This window comes from Desarmillaria tabescens, assembly GCF_030435595.1.
Source record: "Desarmillaria tabescens strain CCBAS 213 chromosome Unknown EV420scaffold_105, whole genome shotgun sequence".
Lineage (NCBI taxonomy): Eukaryota > Fungi > Basidiomycota > Agaricomycetes > Agaricales > Physalacriaceae > Desarmillaria > Desarmillaria tabescens.
Window position 1 is genome coordinate 15,270 of NW_026848404.1, and position 22,868 is coordinate 38,137.

The 22,868-nt window shown below is 49.4% G+C and overlaps 1 protein-coding gene across 1 annotated transcript; it reads right to left on the reverse strand.

Annotated features, from left to right (window-relative positions):
• Positions 1–11,095: 11,095 nt before the first annotated feature.
• On the reverse strand, positions 11,096–13,519 carry EV420DRAFT_1587358 (uncharacterized protein). Its single transcript, XM_060474842.1, has 7 exons — positions 13,430–13,519; positions 13,046–13,380; positions 12,725–12,994; positions 12,594–12,668; positions 12,472–12,537; positions 12,181–12,426; positions 11,096–12,125 (listed from the first exon to the last, which is right to left on the reverse strand). The coding sequence occupies exons 2-7, from the start codon at positions 13,307–13,309 to the stop codon at positions 11,124–11,126; spliced, it is 1,923 nt and encodes a 640-aa protein (XP_060322679.1). The 5' UTR covers positions 13,310–13,380; positions 13,430–13,519; the 3' UTR covers positions 11,096–11,123.
• Positions 13,520–22,868: the final 9,349 nt, after the last annotated feature.

A 22,868-nucleotide genomic window follows, 5' to 3' on the forward strand; every position in this document is an offset into this window, starting at 1 on the left:
TTTCTCACTGAATGTGGGCCAATAAATCGAATGGAAAACACACTAATTGACCAGGACCGTCCACACCCTGCCGTCTAGTCGCATATATGCAACATTATCAGACCGGGAGGTCGCTTCACCTGCCAGGTGAGGTAGTTTTGCTAGTACCCGAGTCGCCTTGAAGAAAGCTTGGAGTGGATAGAGCTAGGTCGATGCAATGGCTTCCCTGGCGTACGTGCAAGCGATTGATATTCGTAGAGACCGTCCATGGAGGCGATGGCAGCGGTACACGAGAAATGACGTGGTGGTAAGAAGAAAGGGCAGATGTCACGTTTTGTGACGCAGAGTCACCGGAAACATGGGCAGCGAGGCCGGCATTCTGGTAGCGACGCAAGCTACATGCGTTGACTTAGGTGAATGACATGGAAACGCTTCTGGTTGTAGACAAATTGAAGAGATATATACATGCGGAGGAGAATATGTACAAACGTACTCAGGGAATCCTCAGGCTGGTTTGACTAATTTGGCAAGTTTCAGTGTTTCTGCTGCTTTCGATGACGACAACTTGGTTCAAAGCAAACTCTATCTGCGTTTATACACGACAGGAACCTACCCCATTGGACACCAATCTCCCCCAAATCACGGGCTTTTCACTGGGCATGATCGATGATCGATGATCCTTCAGACGCACTCCGAGGAAGTCAGGTTCAAGAACAGGCCGTTCGAACTTGGCAAAAACCACTGACATAATATACAGGACAGCAGATGAAGATGCAAGCATGCTTCCATCCTCAACACCTCACCAGTGCTGACATCGAATCATGATGAATATGGTCCCGAAGAGCAAGGCTTTGCTCACTGGAAGTGATTTAACAGAATAAAGTAGTATACAGAACAATACAACCACACGCTAGCGTGCTAGGGAGTGAGATATATGTACAATATCGTACAAAATGGAATCAAAAAATCAATACACTGAAAAATGATGCATACTATCCTCCTTTTTTTTTTTGAGAAACATATCAAACGAGCCTGGTATTTTCCTCCCGAATGGAGCTTCCTTCGCTGGTTTCCGAACGTAGATTTGGCCAGGATAAACGAACTGAACCTCTCCCTCTCAGCCAGCTAAGGCACAGTACATCCAATGTGATAACGCAGAAGCGCGAGTTTCACTGCCCGACTCAACGCATGTCGCTTGGGCCTAATTCCATACTGATCGAGGTAGCGATTCAGCTGGGTGGGTCGAAGTTTTCGTATATCTTGAGCTGTGTCCAGCCTTGGCAGAAGTGTCTATATTTCGAAATAAGATAAGCCTGGATGAGCGAGAGGCGATGTGAAATTGTGACTTTCGTGAAGAGTAGGGTCTTCCCCCGTAGGAGTAGGTACCACTTCGTAGGGCGTCAAAATGCCATCAGCACAGGTGAGATTATGTGTCTGCACGAAAGCGCAGGAAGTCAATTGACAGAAAACAGAATACCAAGTAACGAACTCTGGCGGTCATAATTTCGATCTTGATGAGACGTCGTTCAATCCTTTGCACGGACCTCTGCAACTCCTGGACCGATGCCATCAATAGTGGCTGTAATTCCTCGATCGACGTCCTCAGCACCCTGGCTAGTCTCGTAGATAGGACTCCACCAAGATGAGCCGTTCAATGGACGTAGAATCTGGTATTTGATCGGGGATGGGGATGAGGATGGGGAGGGGGGATACAAGCGCTACATGAAATCTGTGATGGCCGGCGTACGGCGCACGAACCAATGACTCGAATCTTTCCCTCGCTCTACGCGTCATGATAATTTCTCAAAACGGTGGGGAGTCCTCGAAAATGACTCGCGCCACCGGAGAAATTGAAAGACGGAGGTTCAGGAAGTTGGTGTAGCATCTGAGAGGCGCATTATAATACTAAAGGTAGGTTTTGAGTGCGTGAGATGAGGGAAAGGAGTCTTGGAGGTACAAGTCCAAGGAGGACTTCATCACGCGCGTATATCATGCTGGTCTTCAGTGGTTCGAGTCTTGTTGGTGTCATCCACCAAAATGTTCTTGTTCCTTCTTCGCCGTCTGTCTGACACAATCCGAAGAAGGTTCAAGAAAATAGGCCTAGTAAGCGTCGACCTTCGCTAAGAGTTTTCCTTAGTAGAATAGACTTACAGACGAACGAGGCTCTTGGTCATCGTATAAGCAGTGTATCTGGCGACAGGCATCCAAAGCGTCTCCAGAAGGCTTCGCCACAGGAGCATTGGAGCAGTGTACTCAGCATCGTCCTCTTCAAGCACTGATAAATGCGAATCGATAGTAACCTGTCAGGTATGTTCTAGTATAGCCAAGGGATCACGAAGATACCTCTGCGAGCAACAGGTCAGTAAGGATGAATTCGAGCGCACTGCAACAAGCGACCTTAAGTGTTCTAATGCCTGCTTACTTTTCCGTGAGGACTATGTAGGACGTGTCACGATACGCAGCCATAGCATTTATCCTTGCAGAAGTCTGGCAATCAGAAAGTTGGATGGTGAACCAGGCGGCGGAAAAAGACTTGTCCGCGGCGGTGTTCCGTTCATTTCCGCAGTTCCGACTACATTTCACAATTTCCAAGAAATTTTACCAAATCACCCCAAGCAGTCAGGCATCCCAGTTAGCCGTAAGGAAGAGGAAAATAAGTATTGTTTTGATTTGAATTCGCGCAAAGAGCCAAAAGTGTAAGATCCAAACATCATCATGCAAGTAAGTTGTTAGGTATAGCACCGTTGAGCTCTTTTATGGTCTGTGGTCCCATTTAGTGCGTTTAATTGCCCATCTCCTTAGCGAGTTGCTCAGCCTTAGCCTTGACGTCCTCAATCGTACCAGCCTGAGGAAAGAAGCGTCTCATGAGATAGGCACTATACCGGACATAGAACGGACGTACCATGTAGAAGGCGGATTCAGGGAGCGAATCGTGTGCGCCAGAAAGGATCTCCTTGAACGACCGGACAGTGTCCTTCAATGACACAAGTTTTCCCTCATAACCAGTGAAGACCTGTGCGACCTGGAAAGGTTGCGACATGAAACGCTGGATCTTACGAGCACGCTCGACCTATACGAAATACATCGCTCAGAAGGGAAAAGAATGTAGATAGAACCATGACGTACGGTAAGCTTGTCCTCTTCTGACAACTCGTCCATACCCAAGATAGCGATAATATCCTGGAGCGACTTGTAGTCCTGGAGAATCTTCTGGACGGCGGTGGCAACGTCGTAGTGCTCTTGTCCGACCTGTTGGCAAAGGCTTTAATGGTTGGCTCAAAATGAAAGACAGTACACACAATACGAGGGTCCAACATACGGGACTTGGAGTCCAGAGGGTCAACGGCAGGGTAGATACCAAGTTCGGCAATACCACGAGACAATACAGTGGTAGCGTCCAAGTGAGCGAAAGTCGTGGCCGGGGCAGGATCAGTCAAATCATCAGCAGGGACGTAGACAGCCTGGACAGAGGTGATAGAACCCTTCTTGGTGGTGGTGATACGTTCTTGCCTGAGACATAGGCCGCGTCAGCAACAAAAAAAGAAACAGGAGGCGGGAAACGTACATGCCACCCATATCAGTAGAGAGGGTAGGTTGGTAACCGACGGCAGAGGGGATACGACCGAGCAGGGCAGACACTTCGGAACCGGCCTGGGTGAAACGGAAAATGTTGTCAATGAAGAGCAACACATCCTGACCCTCCTCATCACGGAAGTACTCGGCGATAGTCAGACCAGTCAAAGCGACACGGGCACGGGCACCAGGGGGCTCGTTCATTTGACCGAAGACAAGAGCGACCTTGGAGTCACCCTCGAGGTTGATGACACCAGTTTCAATCATTTCGTGGTAAAGATCGTTACCCTCACGAGTACGCTCTCCGACACCTAGAATAGTGAGCATAAGCAAGAACAGCGCTTGGCGAAAAATTCCGTAAACGTACCACAGAAGATAGAGAAACCACCATGAGCCTTGGCGACGTTGTTGATGAGCTCCTGAATCAACACAGTCTTGCCGACACCAGCACCTCCGAACAAGCCAATCTTTCCACCACGAGCGTAGGGGGCAAGGAGATCGACGACCTTGATACCGGTTTCGAGAACCTCAGCCGTAGTGGACTGCTCGACGAAAGCGGGAGGATCGGCGTGAATCGGAGAAAGCTTCACACCCTTGATGGGACCACGTTCGTCGATGGGCTCACCAATGACGTTCATGATACGACCGAGAGTAGCGGTGCCGACGGGGACAAGGATAGGTGCGCCGGTATCGACGACCTTTTGGCCCCGAACCAAACCCTCTGTACCGTCCATGGCAATGGTACGAACCGAGTTCTCACCCAAATGGGACGCAACCTCAAGCACAAGACGACCTCCATGGAAATCCACCACCTCCAGGGCGTTGAGAATGGGGGGAAGGTTTTCAGTCTCAAACTGAACGTCGACGACGGCACCAATGACGGTTTTCACCGAGCCGATGGCACCCTTTGCCTCAGTCGCATACAGACGAGCTAGTATGAGATATTGGTATGGAAAAAAGGGGAAAAAAAGAGAGAAATAAAGAACAGACCTTGAGTTGAAGGAGCAGCCCGCTGAGGACGAGATAGCGACGAGGGCTGCTGGCGAGAGGAGGAAGAGGCAGCAACCCTGGGAAGACGGACAGCGGTGGAGAAGAACGCGTTGGTTTTGTTGGCAGAGGAGACAGCCCGCCTGGAGAGACGGGCGACGGCGCCGCGAGAGGTGAGCATGATGATGGTTGGGGTTGAGGACGAACGGGTTCCGACACCACGTAGAAATTTAACGTTCACACACTCCGGCTCCCTCCGCACCCCGATACATTATTTAATTATTTAATTAAATTCAATAACTAAGTATTCTCAGGAAAGTCGTCGTATACATCTTCTACATACGGTGAAGCGTTCTGACTCTCGTATATCAGTTCTGCATACGCTCGCATACACTTCTGGTCCCACACCTCCTCTACAAAGGATCTCCCGGTTTCAGCTGGCAACCATTTTCGACCCATCAGCTGAGTCGGCTTTCGAGTCTTCAATGCAGCGAAAAAGCTTCCTAATGTCGGTTTCGTAGTACCATCAACCATCGGAGCCACTTGAACAGCAGGTGAAGTAGCGCGGGTAACAAAGTAGTAGACCCCGTCTCTGCACTCGAATAGAAAATCGTCCCTGTGATTACCCTCTACGCAGTACATGAGTGGACGGTAGACGGAAAGTCCGTGGGTATAACGAATCATCAGGTCAAATCGTGATTTGCTGTATAGACCTGCAGAGTTGGGAAACAGGTGATGACGTAGTGGCCAGTCTGGCCAGTCTGAAGACCATCCTGGTGGCAGTCGTTCAGGCGGTAGTCGATAACAATTGTCGAAAGCCCTTTCTCGACCGGTGAGCCAGGGCGGCAGTTTCTGGTAAGATATGGGTAAGACGTGAGGACAAAGACGGCCAGTCCGACCTTTTGCTGTATACACTTGAGTATTGTCTCTTCCTGTAATGGTTACGTGAGAGATACCCTTGCGCACGAAGAACAGGCAGCTTACAACATTATACAATCTGTCCAGAGTCGCCATCGAGCGAATAGCTACCCGGTTTGTGCTTATTCTGGATATGGCTTCTTTGACCATTCTGGCTACTTCAACCCGTTTCGATGACGATGGGAACTTTTCATAAAGACGGCGGAAGAAAGTGTCTAAGGACTCGACATGCATCTGAAAGCTAGTTTGTTCGATGGACTCGGAATAAGCAATGGGAGCGAAGGCGCACCCTATTTATCCTCTCTTTATATCGTTTGCTGACACTCCTTGATGAGCCGGAGCCGCATCGAGCAGGGCTAGCATGTATGCTTCTAACATGTTCCACAGAAAGAGCTGGCCTCCATAGAGCCCAACTTTTGGATGCCCTGGTAGTTGCGCGGAGTGAAATGGAAGACGTAGTTATAGAAGATTTCAGCATCTAAGTATTGAAAGAGTAAGCTCGGGTTACTGAGGATAGATCATACTCACCAAATGCGCTGATTCGAGAAAGTGCTACAAAAACAAGTTACTGATAACTTTGAAATTTGCGGTTAACGGTCACGGGGTGGGGGCGGCTTAGCTAAGCGGACTCATGAGCGGCAGTCGGTTCCGACTTGACTTGCAACTACCAGCCCCGCTTGCTGAACCTTGACGATACAGATGGCACCCTCCGACCACTCGACGACGACCGCCGGCGCGTCGTACAGTACAGCCCTCTCCTACGAAACGACGACGAACTGCAACCCCTGGACGTCAGGCGACGCCACATGATGCAGGCGATATCATTCCAGTGCAGAAGCCCAGAGAACGAGGAAAGCTGAAGCAGATACCCGAAATGCCGATAGATATTCTGTTTGAGGTGAGTACATACGCGACAACGTGCATGGCGCCCTGTGAACGTATTCAGGTATTCTCTCACCTCGATGCCCTCGACATCATGCGCCTGTCAAGAACTACGAAAGCGTTGAGGCGTCTTCTAATGCACCGGTCAGCAATATCGATCTGGAAGGCTGCCTTGTCTCGCGATACCCTGCCTCCCTTGCCGGTCGATCTTAATGAACCACAATACGTCAACTTGGCCTTTTCTGAACACTGTCATGTACATGCTTCCTTCTCTCATATCGTCCCTTGCGAACTTAGTCATGTCATAGAACTGCTTAGCCTCAGGAAAACATATCATTCTATGGACTTTCAGAACTAGGTTATGCCCAGTGCGTGATTTCGTTGGCATTGCTTTTCTCTTCTCTGACTAGTGCCAACACCAGAATTGTCTTACGAAAGAGCATGTCCTATATTTCGTTACATACACATCTGTCACTCATCTCCGTTTTAGTTTCGTATACTCTAATGTGCTAGGTCAATTTGGACCTTCCATTCCCTTACAGCACCTCCGGATAAGCCCAGACATTCTACGCAATGATCAGACGGGTCTGTTTTCTTTGCTTTTGTTCAACCTTGGCCCCTAATGCTCTGGCAGATTTTACTTACATATTCAATCGTGAGGAAGTCCGAGCTCTTGCAGGGGATCCTGAGTTGGCAGAGGCGCCACTCGGGTTCCTTGCACCCTTGGGGGCAGGTTTCGGACAAGTCCATGAGGTCGTGCAGCAAAGAATTGATTCCAATGAACCGACGCGTCAGGTAAGCACACTGTCTGAATCACTGTAGAAATTAGTATTTACGCAGTGAATAGTTTGCAGAACAGTGCAGAAAAGCTGAAGCACTGCGCGCGGAAAGGATAAGGTTAGCAGAAGAAGCAGCTCGTGCTGAACGAACGCAGAAGTAAGTCGGCACGTTTTCTGTGAGCAATTTATTGTTTATCTTTTCCTAGGATTTTTGAACGACTGTATGATCTTGGTTACAAGGATGAGGTAGCATATTTAGAGGACGACGGTAAAATACTCAGCAATCATACCCTCCTCAGGACACACAAGGAATTAACAGAACGCTGTACTTTCCAATATCCCTCGCCGACGACCCTTGTTCTGACAAAATCTATAGCATGGGGTGCGATGTTACCCACTCTTTTCAATCTACTAGAAGACGCTCGCGGGAAGGTACTCAAGAAGAAACGCAAAACTATATACAAAACCAGATTAAACATCGTCTCCAACCTCGTCAAAGCCCATGCTGCCGAAAACCCCGACAAGATAACACCAAGCGCCGCGGACATCTGTGTGATACCCAAGATTAAAGCCATCCTCGAGAACAACGACGTTGAAATCTACGAGAAGGAAGAAGACTTTTCCGACCTTAAAGCCGAGCTCCCGAAGATTTCTAGAGAATGGCGACGATCAAAAGGGATGTACTTGCTATCTCTTATGCCTGGGAACAAACACGACATCTCGCGACTCTCTCTTGCGACAACGTTCTTCAAATGTCATCAATGTACAGAACCGATATCGTATCCCCGGGTGCTTGCACATAAATGTATGACTGCCCTAAGGCACGGATATCGTAATCGGTCAGACGATTTGGTGCTACTGTGCAAGGGCCTACAAGCAGAACCGTGGAACTTTGATCGCAATGGCGTTGAGTGCTATGAACTTGCAGGCGGTTGCGCCGTCGACGTCGTTCGGGCCTCTGGATTGAGAGCTGAGAAAGCTACCGTGGAGGATATGGAACGCGCGGATGTATGGTTAGAATGTATGAATTGCCGTGCTCCGGAGAGAGGGAGTGTTGTCTTTCAGTGGCGTCAGGCGGTAAGTAGTTTTGATCAGGGCTCAAGTTCGAGGGTTCATCGATCATCATTTGGGTAGATCTTGCATGGACTTCAGCACGCTGAACGTGACGCTGTGGCGGTCTGGCGCGCACTAGTGAATGACAGGGACATCTATGCGGCGAGGAACGAAGAGATTATCAAGACCAAGGCACATACTTATGGCTCTGATGATTATACCTGCCGTCGATGTGATGAAAAGGTGAACCGGTCTCGGATGAGAAGCCACTGCCAGGGAAGGTTCGTCTGATTCTTTTCATTTGTTGTCGTTTCAGACGCACTAACTTTGTTTGCGACAGGCATGGAATAACGAACCCGACCAAAGACGATTTCACCCTCGACGTAGATGCCTCTATGAGCCAACAACCGTTTCCCATCCTAATTCCCCTGGTGGGATCTGCTGAACCGGAGGTTATTGAGCTTTTGGATGTTGATCCTATCGTCATTTCGGATTTGGAGGACGTCGAGCCAGAGCGTATCGAGATTATGGATGATGACGATGAACCGCAAGAAGCTGGTAAGAGCAATGTGGGTACGGAGTTGTGCGATAAAGGTGAAGAACCGATATTGATCATAGATGACGACTAAAGGAATAAAATTTCCTACACGATGGATGTTCTTACACTACTGTATTCTCCAAATACTGTTTTGCTTATCTTCTATGGTACGTAAATATATAATATATTGCGTTTCTTTAATTATCACAATGAGTGGTACAAAAGGGCTAGTTAGAGCAACAACAATCAGTCCTACATCCTTGACTATAGTACATCTCTTTACACCATTGGTTCCAATATGTAGGTAGCACTCTCGCGGTTGTCGAGTGGGGATTTAAGATTTGCTCCCTCAAAAAGATCACCTCCAACCTTTAAAAATGGCTTTCAAGAATTGGCCTCTTCACTGCTCGACTTTTTGAGCCTCACCCAGCTTGCCGTCGGCCCTTCACCCGAATTGCTCTCCACATCAGCCTCAGATCCGCTCTCGTTGCCGTCCTCAGCTTCGCTCTCGAGATGTGGCTCGGACTGTGGCTCGATGGCCTGATCCACGGTAGGAGGGGGAGGACGGACGAATGGCTGAGTAGGGAGGAGTGCATTACGCACGGAGATGAGGAAGTAAGGGATTTTTAACAGAGAATCCAAGATCAGAGACGGAAGGACAGAAGCTAGTTTGTACGTGTGTGCTGCACGAAGCCGTATCAATTAAAAAAAACAGAGGAATAGTGAAGAGAAAAGATGTACTCACAACCAGCCCCTACTGAAAACCGTTCTCCCCGAAGCCAGTTCTTCACGACCCCAAAGCAGAGATTGAAGCCCAGAAAGGACCAACCAAATTGTCCATTGCTCACGACGCCGACGATATTATCCACGAAGACCTTAACATCCGTTGGTTTACGAGCTACGCCATACCGAGCGTCATTCTGGAAATACCCTGTAAATGTCTCCCACTTGGACTTTGGCGTGATCGATTGCTGGGCCATGGCAGCGAACCCTGGACCATAAGTGATCTTCTCAGAAACGCTCCAGCTTTCCATAGCTTTGTAGACATCCTCCGGCGGGAGGAAGTGCGTGGGCGGCCCGACATTGAACGATCCAACATCGGCAACGACGACGCTGATGTTCCTCATGGCCTCGGTCTTGCCGGTGAGTGCAGCTACCTGTATCTCGCGACGGAGAACTTCTACTGCGCGAAGGGTACCAGCGGCACTCATACTCTGCAAGGACGAGAAGGGGAGCCCAACACGCGCGTCTGTGGCGGGAAGACAGACGATGATGGGTTTCTTGCCTTTGGAGGGGACGTTCCGGAGGAGGGGGAGTAAAGACTGGATGACCTGTAGTGGAGTAATCTGAGTAGCTGTGAGGTAAGCAAGGTAGTCTGATTGAAGGGAGATGTGCTCAAAGGGAGCGTGGTGGGCCGGGCCGGCTAGCGAGAGGAGCGAGACAACAGCGTGGACGTATGGATGCGAGGCCGGAGATGTGAAAGGATCTCCCGGTGAATTCAGTGGGAAACGTCGGGAGAGAGCCGAGGATAATGAGCGCAAGAATACCGGTATTGTGCCGGGCTGTATATCTTCAGTAGGGAGGTAATTGCAACTGAAACAGGACGTACCTCAGTAGGATCCAGCACCAAGGCCCGAACAAATCCATGGCTCTGTCGTTCAAGTAGATCCACCGCCTCCGGGGTAGAGACGCTGGCAATGACGATGTATCCTTTCCGTTCGAGATCGCTGATGAGCGGCAGGCCCAACGGAGTGTCACCACCAAGAACCACTGTAAAATGTCAGTGCTACTCGTTAAGCACTAATCTATCTACTCACCGACGACTTGGCGCTTCTCAGTCGCAAGGGCCTTCAGCCTGCGTGCACGGACCGTGCGCATGTAGACGCCACCATATCCGACTAAGAGTCCGGTACCGACGACACCAACGGCAATCCCGCCTGTCGTCCACGGATTCCGCTCGATCCAATCCGCCGTATTCTCCACCCATGTCGCAGGAGGCGGCGGTGGTGGAGGAGGAGGCGGGACCTCAAAGTCGCCTAGGCCCGGGATATGTTTAGGGATACCAGGCCCGTATCGAGTAACGTCGGTCCAGAGCTGGTTGAAGCTGTCGCGTATCCTTGGAATATCAGGCCTCGCTGCCGAGAGCGATGAGTAGAAGATCTCCTCGAGAGCGTCGAGGTAGTCTTCAATCATGTCCATGGTCCTGTCCATGGTGGCAAATTGAAGGAATATCAGCGATCGCCGGAATGAATACCGAGTCCGGCCCGTCTCCGGAACACCGACTTGTGCTGCACTTTGTACAAGTACATTCGATGCCCCCTGTCATCCAATCAATACTCGCATAACTCCTGTAGGGCCCGCTGAGGGGCAAAGCCTGCTACGTCTGATTGTATTTTAATTTAATACATGGTACACTATGATTGTCTATTGGATCTTAGTTGCGTCAGTTCCTTTAGTGCCTTTTGGTGTGCGGCGTCGATCTCTAGTACGAATGCCAACAATGCTTCGTCTTTCTTCAACAACTCATTTAATTGCTTCTGCAATTCCCGTGTGTTACCGATGGCGCAATGAAGATCAGCCATCACCCTTGCTAAGTGTCTTTTGCATGTATCGGCGTCCCAATCTTTGATTTCCTCCAACAGCCTGTCATATTCATCGTGGTCTGGACGACCATGAGGTCGCGTAGGGCTCATATTGGTCTTTCCAGAGTGGAAAAATTCGTTTGCGAGTGTCGGAAATGTGTTTTTTGAGGGGTCATCTGCGGTTGGGGTTGGTGATCTTGAATCGTGTATGGTCAAGGATCTGCTGGCAGGTACAGAGAGCATAGGACAGGTGATTATAGATTCATTTCCTATTGTCGTGTCGTCGCCTCTTTCGTTTAGAGGAACAGGGGGCATGGTTACAGGTGGTGATTTATCTGACCTCGTTTGTTGGATTTCTGAGAACGGTGTCGGCATTTCAGGGTTTAAGGAAGATGATGACGGGCGAGGGGAAAGCGTGATTCTGGGTGTCAACTGTGCTATCCGCTCAGCCGAACCCAAGTTCTGATGAGGAGTGACTTTGGTAGGGTACAACAATTTCGATGTACTCGATCTCGTCGCTGGAGTTTTCAGTGAGTCCATCTTCTGCAGGGTTAATGTGGGTCTAGGTCGTGTCAACGTGTTCAAAGCTTCGGCAGGCGGATCTAGCATTTCATCCTGTGAATCGACCTCGTCGTCTTCATCCGCTTCTAAATCTACTTTGACGCGCCTTCGTGAGGTCGAAGGAGACTCGGAGCTGCGTTTTCGTTTTCGCCCCCTTTTCATACTATTGCCACTAAACGTGCACCGTTTGGCTTGCAGATGGCACTCCCGACATTTCGAATGGTCCTCCGAGTTTGGCCAATGACAGGCGACTTTATGACTGCAAGTTTTGCACTTAGAAAAGCGAACATCAGTTGTTTAATGTCTCATTTGAATATCCAACACTCACAGGCATATTTGCTTCTGTAGGAATCAAGTCCCAAGTGGAAATGTCGACTTTTGATACTTTGGTCTTTGATAACGTGCGAGAGTTACCACGGTGCACGTTCAAGAAAACCAGTTGGCACCAAAGTTCAAGCCCGATTTTTGATATAACCTTGTCCTTGTTAGCTGGGCCCAAGTCAACGACTAAGTCTCGTAATTGGGTAAGCCATTCAACAGACGGCTGTTCTGATGGGGTAGCGTTCAATGAAAACTGTAGACGGTTTAGCTCAATCACATTGATCACTTATTGACTCACCTTCTTCCATAAGTCATCCTCGTTCGCTTTCTTTCTGACTTTAGGAGGGCCAAAGCGTAGCGGTACCTACAAAACAAATAGGTGGTTTAATGCCAGCGAAAAAGCAAGGAGATGAAACCTACAGCATTCGACAACACTCCCGGCAGTTCCTGTGGTTTTGGTGGCGGTTTTGGCGTTGACGCACAAGTACCAATCCCCTTCAAAAAGTTGTAGTCATTACACCGTACACGAAACTGAAAATGACAGCTCGCACCAATGTATGAGAGGCCGCCATAGACGTCGTCGTCTGTCTTCTCACCGCCTTGGATCTGGTACTTTGCCCATTCTTCATGCTTCCTGTCGGAGTAGATCCTGTTGACGATCTCTTCCCCATGCCGGGTTCAGTGTTTTGAACAATTTGTATGTCTGTACTGGCGCTAGGAGTTTGGATTTGTACGACTTTGGGAGGAGGCGCATCCCAGAGCACATGTCCCTCCACAACGCGAACTGAGTGTAAGCATTGTACTGCCTCTGTGACTGTGTTCTTGAGATGATGCTTCAGTTAATGGCCAGTCTCGGAGCGTCGAAGTTTTACCTGAGCAGCAGTAACCAAGTCCCATTGCACCGATGATCTATTTGATTCCAGTTCCATCCTCTTTTCAACGTAGTCCCTGATGGCGTCGTTGATCTTGTCAATATCGTTGGGCTTCGTGCCTTGCTTAAGCAAACCTCGCATTCTAAGTTCATCTTGTCCAACCATAACGAAGGTTTGGAGTTCCACCGCATGTTCAACGACACTGGCGAGAGTAGTCATGGCAATCAGGAATGAACCATTGAAATTCAGAAATATTTGCCACATCCATCATGTTATCGGAGAAATAGTACCGCTATGACCCGCATTGTCGCCGCTACTCCAAGGGAACGACTGGACTGCATGTGTGATCAGAGATAAATTACTACTAAAGACCGATACACTTACTGAAAATGTCTCAAGATCAACACCATCCATAAGATGAAGAACTTTGATGAAAATGCTGACGCTGAACGTCGGAATAGAAGCGCGACTGCTCCCTGGTACGAAGTACTGTCACGAGTAACAGGAGTCACTGTAAACAAAGTGACAAACAAAGAAACAGCCACACCGAAAATTTGACTTTAACAGAAATTTATGTGTGGCGCGCCGTTCAAATTCACCACACATAGAAAGTCCGATGACATACGGCTCGGGGAGCTGTCAAAAACTCGGCTACCATCCATCCTCCCTAAGACCTTCTACTAACGTAGCAGGAATATTGCAGGTTCCTTTCATGTTGGAATTCGTCCGAGAGTCCTCACAAGAGGCAGGTATTCTCTGACATATTCCAGGTATGTACAATACCTGTGCGATTCACAATCGTACATACCTACCCACTGTATTTCTACGCATTTCTAAGCTGAATATTGTAAGCTCTATGAACTGTAGATACTGTTCACCTTGTACATCTTCGTATCAGCCTCCGGCACAACATTGGACCCATAAACACTCTCCACCTTGTACATCTTAGTCGGCGGCTCCTCAGCAGCAGCAGGCGTTACTGCCACAGAAGTCGCCTTGCTAGCCAAACCCGCAGCCTTCCCATCCGGAATCCTGATAAACTCCAAATTCCCATCCGTCCCCTGGCCATCAAACACGAAATATCCCTTCCGCTCAAACTGCATATAATCGCCCTTCTTCAGGTCCTTGACATTCGCATCAGCCAGAGCGGCCTCGCGGAACTCGGTTACGGGGGTGATAAAGTCGTTCACGTCGTCGTTCTCCTCGAGCTTCTTTTTGGTGATCAAGTAGTCGTAGTCAAGGAGTGTGACCGGGATCAAAGGGTTCTCAGGCGTAGGTTGAGCGAGCCAGGTGATCTTTTTCTTGGTCTTTTTGAAGTCACCCTCAAGATGAAGGTCCATTTCGATGGAAGTGACCTGGCCTGCTGCGTCGGTCGTTTTCGATCGAACGATGGCGTTGCCCCAGTCCATAAGAGTGACCTATACAACAATCAGAGAAATCAGCATAGACGATTAGGTTACTTACCTCCTCCTGGTCGTCGAACGACTGCGCGTCCTCCTGATCGATAAGGATGTTTGACGAATACACCGTCTTCTTTTCACCAACATCAGGGTTCTTTTTGTGTTTCGGCACACTTTTCACCTCGGGCGCGCTTGGTCCGCCTTTGATGGTGACAGGGACGCTAGCGCGATATGAGCATGAGAGTGTAAAACAAACATATAAACGACATACATGTTGGCTCCGACGATTGCCCAGTGACGCGGAGCAACAGGATCGATGACTTTCTTGTTCATCGCCCAGATGGAATCCCATTCCAACGAAACTATCGCTTGGGATGGGCCTTGCAAGAGCATGAACTGGCGAAGGGCCTCAACAGTCAGTCCACGACGCCGGATACCGCGCACGGTCGGGAAACGAGGATCGTCCCATCCGTGCACCAATCCCGTATTGACGAAATGGTGCAGCTTTCGTTTCGACAACAAGGTGTAGATGAAGTTGAGACGGCTAAAGTCCCAGATTTGGACGTTGCGGATGCCAAGTGCTTCGGTCATCCAGCGATACTGCGGGTTTCGGTCGCGGTACTCGTTTGTCCTCAGTGCGTGAGTAACACCCTCGATGGAGTCTACGATAGGACACGCGAAATCGTAGGTAGGATATACTTTCCACTTATCCCTAAAGGATACATTAATATTGATCCAGGAATGTCAGTGCTTGAGGTACTCACCCAGTACGATGATGAGGCAAAGTGTTACATCTGTATATGACTGGATCCCGTAAAGCTTTGTTGTTATCGTCTACACTCAGTTTGGCTCGTAGACACCACCGAAGGCCCTCGAGGGATGCTGCGGTCATCTCGGCGAAATGCTTGAGGTTATCTTCAACGCTGTCGTCTCGATGGGCTGAGGCTATTCCCTTCATACGCTCCTCACGCATCTGCTTAAGGACTGAGTACTAATATAAGAGAAGCAAACACGTTTTCTTACCTGAGCTTGCTCGGTATCGTCGGTATAGGCTTTACCAGACTTGATGATTTGGATGGCAAAGCCATATAGGGTATCAAAGTAGTCAGAAGTGTGCGTGACCACGTCTCCTTTGATGTCGAGAAGGGAAAGATCTTCAAGGATGGTATCCTCAAACTCAGTCTGCATATATCGTTAGTATGGAACGGGAAAGGTAGATATTCTTCGTACCGTTTCCTTGCTGGGGTTAGTGTCGTCGAAACGAATGATTAACTTTCCGTTGTACATTTTGGCGAAATACTGATTCAATAGTGCAGCCTTGGCATGGCCGATGTGCAAGTAACCGCTTGGCTCGGGAGGGAAACGAGTGACTACTTCGCCCATCTTTGCACCCTCGAGACCAAGGGCAAATCCAGCTGCAACCTTGGTAGATCTAGCCTTGCTGGCTTTTGCGGCTGTCAAACCAGTGATAGCTGTTTGAGTGGATTCCAAAGACTCCAGATACGAGAACCATCGATTCAGGTGAGCGTGCTTGTTGTTCTTGAGAAGACCGATGATCTTGATGTTGCCTAACGGTTGTTAACTTTTTATTGTTGAGTGGAAGCGGCAATAGTCACCTTTCAAGGTCCCCCATAGTATCCAATCTGATGCAGTAAGGTCGTGTCCAACAAGGAAGGTCCTAAACGCAAGATGGTCGTCTAATGAATCGAGAGCAGTGATGATTTCCGGGACCGTAGTTGTAGTGAGCAAGGTCTTTGCTAGTGCAAAAAAAGTAGCTGTCTGGTAAATTTGAGTAAACCGGTGTAGAGACTAGACAGAAATTTTACCTTGGAGCTGTCTTCGGAGAGGCCACCTGCCTTGGATAATGCGTGAACGATGTCTTCTTCAACGGTGATGGTCGATCCATTCAGATCCAGGACTGGTCCAGTAACTGCCTCATCGTACACGATCTCAGCTTTTTGAGTATACGCTGCTATCGCTACTGCAGCAAAGGGGAATGGCGAAATCTTTGCCGACACGGTTAAGGTTGCCATTGATGGTGGTGGTAAATGAATGACCTTTAGTGACTCGAAGATCGGTAAAGTCGGTCCTATCGGAATAATCGGATTCCTAATTAGTGAGTCATGTTTTTTACGACATTCTATTTTAGCACACGATTCTGCTAAAACTTTTCTTTACTTCGATCCACCACCATGCCCATGCTGTCTGTACCCTCGTTTCCATTTTCGATGACTGTTACTGAACTTTTACTGTTTCTAGAGCCGACCCTTCCCAAAAGTACAGGCCGTACACCCCATTGAACCTCAAAGATCGTCAATGGCCGTCGAAAACGTTCACCAAGGCTCCCAGTTGGTTGTCGACCGATCTTCGGGATGGTAACCAAGCCCTGGCCAACCCAATGACCATCGAACAGAAGACGACTTTCTTTAGGGAGATCGTTAAATGCGGTGTCAAGGAAGTCGAGGTCGCATACCCTGCTGCTAGCGACACTGATTTCTCCTTCGTACGAGGTCTCATCGAAAACAACGAAATTCCCGACGACGTATGGATACAAGTTAGTCCGATCTTCCATTTTTTCGTCCTTGGATACAGGGTGTATTGAACTCATATTGAGCAAGGTCCTGACACCAGCCCGGGAAGACTTGATAAAACGTACGATTGACGCGGTCGCCGGATGCAAGCACGCCATTCTCCACATGTACAATGCAACGTCCCCCTTGTTCCGAAATGTCGTATTTCGCAATTCAAAGGAACAGACCATCGAACTTGCCGTTACACACACCAAGATCGTCAAACAGCTGACAGAAGAGTGCACCGCAAAATATGGAACCAAGTTCCGCTACGAATACAGTCCGGAGACATTTACGCAAACAGAACCGGATTTTGCAGTGGAGATTTGTGAAGTTGTCAAAGCTGCCTGGGGAAAGGCCGGTACAGATTTCGAGGACAAGATCATCTTCAATCTTCCATCAACAGTGGAGATCGCCCCCCCAAATCACTACGCCGATCAGGTAATATTTCATGATTTCCGAGGTTCGCGCACATTCCAACTGTCTTTCCAGATTGAATATTTCTGCAGCAAAATATCCGAGCGAGAGAAGATTCTGGTCAGTCTGCATCCCCATAACGATCGAGGTACGCATCCATCTCACAGCGCCATCCTTTTTCCTTATTTTCTTCCAGGCACTGGAATTGCATCGGCCGAACTTGGTTTCTTAGCTGGTGGTGACCGTATCGAGGGCTGCTTCTTCGGTAATGGAGAGCGAACGGGGAATGTCGACCTCGTTAACCTCGCCCTTAACTTGTACTCCCAAGGGATCCATCCCAATCTCGACTTCAGTGACCTACAAACTGCCATCGATGTTGTTACCCAATGCAACGACCTCCCCGTTCATCCTAGACATCCCTACGCTGGTGAACTCGTGTTCACTGCATTCTCCGGGTCACATCAGGATGCCATCAAAAAGGGACTGGAAGCTCAAAAAATACGACACGCGGACGCCGCAGCGAAGGGTGAACCCCAGTATTGGGAGGTGCCGTACCTACCGGTTGACCCTGCAGACTTGGGCATGACCTACGAAGCTCTGATTCGTGTCAACTCGCAATCCGGCAAAGGCGGTATCGCCTACCTCATCAAACAGAACCTCCAGCTCGACCTGCCCAGGAAACTGCAAATAGCGTTCTACCAGGTCGTCCAAGAGGTCTCTGACCGCGAAGCACGCGAGATGACTGTGGATGATATAACTACTGCATTCCGAAATGCGTACCACTACGGTGGGTCCAAATACAAAGGCCGTTTGTACCTACGGAACTTCAAGATTTCCGCCGAGCCCAATCCAGATCCTTCCGATCACTCTGGAGACGAAGCTGAGGTGCGCAAACGGTTCGATGGCACTATATCTGTCGACGGCGTCCTACGCGTCGTGCGGGGTGACGGTAACGGACCTTTATCCGCTATCCTCGACGCTCTCCACACTTACCTACACATCGACCTCTCCGTCCGCGAATACACCGAACACACCTTAGACATCGAAGAGGGCCAGAACGCCCGTGCAGCCTCTTACATAGAGCTCGTCCCCGCCGGCGACCGCAAATCCGCACAATCATGGTGGGGTGTCGGTGTCGACTCTGATATCTCAGGCGCTGGTTTACGCGCAGTGATCAGCGCGGTGAACAACGCCATTGGGGATCGTGAGCTTCCCGAGCTCAAGTTGACGGTCGGGTTCAACGCCAAGTCAGGCCAGGAAGACGTGGCTAGTGTCATCGTCAACTCTCTCGGCTTAGAGCTCCCGCGGAGATTCCAGGCTTCGTTTTTCGAAGTCGTGCAACGTGCAGCGAGGGATGCAGGCGAAATTTCTGTGGGGGCCTTGACAGAGCTCTTCAAGACGACATATGATTATGACGTCCTGACGCCGTCCCCCAAATTCTCTGTGAATACGTTCAATCTCGAACACGTTGACGCGACCAAGCGCGTGTTGACGGGAGACTTTGTTCTATTTGGCTCTCAGAGGAAGATCAGAGGGGAGGGTAATGGGCCTTTATCGTCCTCTGTCAGTGCGCTACACTCTCACGTTGAAGGTACGCTAACTATCCGGGAATACTCGGAGCATTCGATTGGAGAGGGCGCTGAAGTCGTTGCTGCGTCGTACGTAGAGCTCTTGTATGAACTGCCGGGAGAGAAGAAGAGGAGCTCATGGGGTGTTGCAACGGATGCTGATATCACGGCTTCCGGTATCAAAGCAGTTCTCAGCGCGGCTGGAAGGCTGCAGCTGGTACCCAAAAAGGTTGTCAATGGCCATTGAGGGTGGGTTGATAGGAGAAGTTGAATATTTGTGTATTTCTTGCATATAAGACAAGAGCGCGCTCGAATGACTAGCGCCAACACTTCATTTTTCGTAATAAAACCAAACATAAAGGCAACTCTCTGACAACGATGATATTACATGCAGGGTCATTGGAAAAAAAAAAGGTAAAACCGCGTGTACAAATTATTTACTACATATCCGAAGCACTTGAACCTTATTGGGTATCGTCATGAATGGTCTTGGCTGATAATGCTGGTCGTGAATCGTGAATCGTCGCTAACTGTAGTCCTTAGAATGGCAAAAATATCTTCCACCAGGCAGCTTTCTTTGCACCAAGTGCAGCCTCTCCTCCCGGAGGAGGAACTGGAACTGGGACCTTGGCTTCATCGGTGCTTAGCAAGGCAATAATCGGAGTGCCAGGGGCGGCCGACGTTGTATTGGGTGAAACAGTGGTAGTATGAGCTCCAGTGCTTGGAGAGGAAGGAGTCGAACTCGACGGCGTTCCTGCAGGAGGCGTGGTGGGTGCGGGTTTGGGAAAGTCAGCTTCCTGCCACGTTCCTGGGAGAAGAGCTACGGGAAGCAACCACGTCGCACTGAGAATGACGCCATACCCTGCTGCGTATCAGTATGAGACAACAGATAGGAAGCAGCAGGACGCACCAACATCATATCCCTTGATAGTACTCCAGCTCCACGAAATAAAAGTGCCGATATACCCAAGATACGGCACAATCTTCTGCAGGAGAAGCAAGGCTGGTTGGACGGGTGGAGGCAGTAGGGAAATAGGGATATGGGTGAATAGCCAAGTCAAGGCTGCTGTGATTGTTGCAGCGCGTTTAGTCGCTTCAAGCTGCTCTTGACTAAGGATGGCGAGGACGGGCGGAGGAAGATATCTGAATCCAATAATGAGCCATGATTGTCGGGTGAAAACTGTCTGGACACGTACAGACGGTAACCCCACCACATCACTTGAACCGAAATTTTCGTGGTCGATGGAATCCAAACTCGTATGGGGGTTGCAGGTGCAGCAGGTTGGTTGCCTTCACGACTCTTCTCCTTGTCCGTACTTCCATCTGCTGGTGCGGCTGCGGGCTTCTTCCACCAAGGCCATTTGCGTTGCCACAAGGCTTGCAGCCGCAAGGGGGCAGGTGGATTTGAAGCAGGGACGATGTGAGATGCTGCGATTTCAACGAGAGACTCTTCGGTGGGGAACAACGGCGAGTACATCATGATACTGTCGTCCGACCAGGTGCTGCTGTTGTCGCCTCCTGTACTACCGTCATGGCTCCTAGCACCAAGGCTCTCGAGGATACTCCAAACACTGTCGGATTCGCTTCCTTCAGCATTCATAACGTTGGGGTTGTACAACTTGGCGATAAGCTTCTTGTCCTTGATGGGAATGGCTCCAGGAGGTGGAATGGGACGACCTTCGGCATCTCGAGCCGGCGGCATAGGTTTCGGGAAAGTGCGAGAGTTACGTGGAGTAGGTGAAGGTAGAGCATCAATCATTGAACGAATTTTCTCGGCGAGAGTTGTCGGTTCGTTGTCGTCGTCGCCATCATCATCATCGTCGCCAGTATCGCCTATTGCCGCTTCAGGGGTATTATCTGTGCTCTTTCGACCTATGGCGAGTTGCTTTAGGCGATCCAAAGGGCGAACTTTCTCTGCCTTTGTGGAATCGTCAGAGGAGGCAACGACCACGTTCACTGCTTGTGCTCCAACTTCTTCAGGGGACTCTAGCAATGATTCCTCCGGTTCCTGGACAGATTTGGAAGGCGTATAAGCTTGTTTCCCGCTAAGTGAATGCGTGACCTTCTGTACGGGCCCAGTGGAGGCAGTAGAGGAGGAAGAGGAAGAGGACATGAAGGGCGAGAGAGAGAAACAGTCGGGACCTTGCCATCCACTGCGGGACATGTTCTTAATGATCGAATTAACGGTAACACGTGACTCGGGGCGCGCTGCACGTTCGCAGCGGAAGAACGAATAATCCGTGTAACAGGTATCATCTATTGACAGGACGATTCAACCCAGCTATCGTCTCAAACCATCGAACGAGACTTTCCACTTTCCTGACGGAAGGATCGCTGATTCCAAGCCTCAGATCCGGTCGAAGTCTCGCATCTGCCTGGGTATACACCAAAGTTCGATAACATATCTGAAGGTTGGATTTCAGATATGGAGAAGCAGAAAGTGCAGGCGAGACTCGAGGCTCGCAAGTAGCAGTGATATCTACAGCTCACGTTATTCATAAGAAATATTCAGCGACGCGCCACTCACTTTCTAGGAAAACAATGTCACCGCGCTTCACCCTTACAGAGCCAGTCATCCCTCCCCAGATGTCAGCCACGTCTCTCCACGCAGTAAGTTTACAAATGTTTCCTTCATCGTCCCCTAGGATCATCTTAAGAATGCTGATCTCTTTACCCGCGTCAGGTCCCTTTTTTATCCTAATAGTATCAGGTCCGTCGACCTCAAGCACAGCGAGAAGAAAATTCATTTTCCTGGAACCCCCACTACGCAAGCCGTTCAATGTCACGAGAGTATGGGGATTGAAATGAAACGTCGGGAAGCGAGCTATAGATGAGGTATCCGAGTAATGACTTTCTTGCGTCTCCTGAGTCTCCAGAAGTGACGCAGATGTTTCTAGGAACGATGTAGTCGAAATTTGTAATCTCTCCTCGCTATCTGCAGGATTCGTCGGTGGCCAGGTTATCATAGTTGATTCATCTACATCCGAATATCAATGTATTATCTCAACAATACAGTATGAACGCGTACATTCATCGTCGAGCTGTTCAGTATCATCCTCTTCATCCCCTCGAAATATCGTGTTTTCATATAAACGCGAGATCCGACGATTGGTCGCGGCTTCCAGTGCCGCAGATGTTGGTGGCACATCGACATCCAATACTGCTGGCTCGGATGAGGGTCCTATATGTTCCCAACGATATTCAGATTGGCATCCACGCAACTCTTGCAATGAAGGAGCGCCTAGAAATACATGGTACATGACGAAGTTAATCGATGCGCTGGCGACCCGGACCGAGCTAGACCGAGGCAAGATCGGGTGACCGTGACAGTCAACGGTGACGTCATCGAGAAAAAGTTCGATAGGGGCCAGAAGTGAACTTGAACATAATTTCCCCCAAATCTCAAATGCACGATACTACGGAGGAATAAAACTTACATCAGGGGCAGAGCCTCAGCGCCGCCACCAGCTCGCATTTACTCCCAGAATCTCTGTTGCTGTTGGAGGGAAATCCGAACTGAATCATGAAGTTCGACCTAGCAATTCCGTGGAGATTAGCCCTAATTAGAGCTAATTGGCCACACCAAAATTCTGACATTGAAGGGAATTTATTTCAGACGAGCCGCAATCAATATGTTTATATAGAAGTTCCCCTGACTTCCGCTTCGGCCCCCGGACAAAATCTGAGAAACCATGATCCCTCGTTGACCTGACAGGTACTAACGCAGCAGGCATGAAATCTAAAGTGGTATTAATTCCCGATTTCGTGATGACGACCAAATAAAATTGTCTGCAAGACTGAAACGAGAGACACTTTCCGCTGGGGTCTATGGTGTGGGTGTGTGTGAAAGGGAACCGGAGGAATGCTG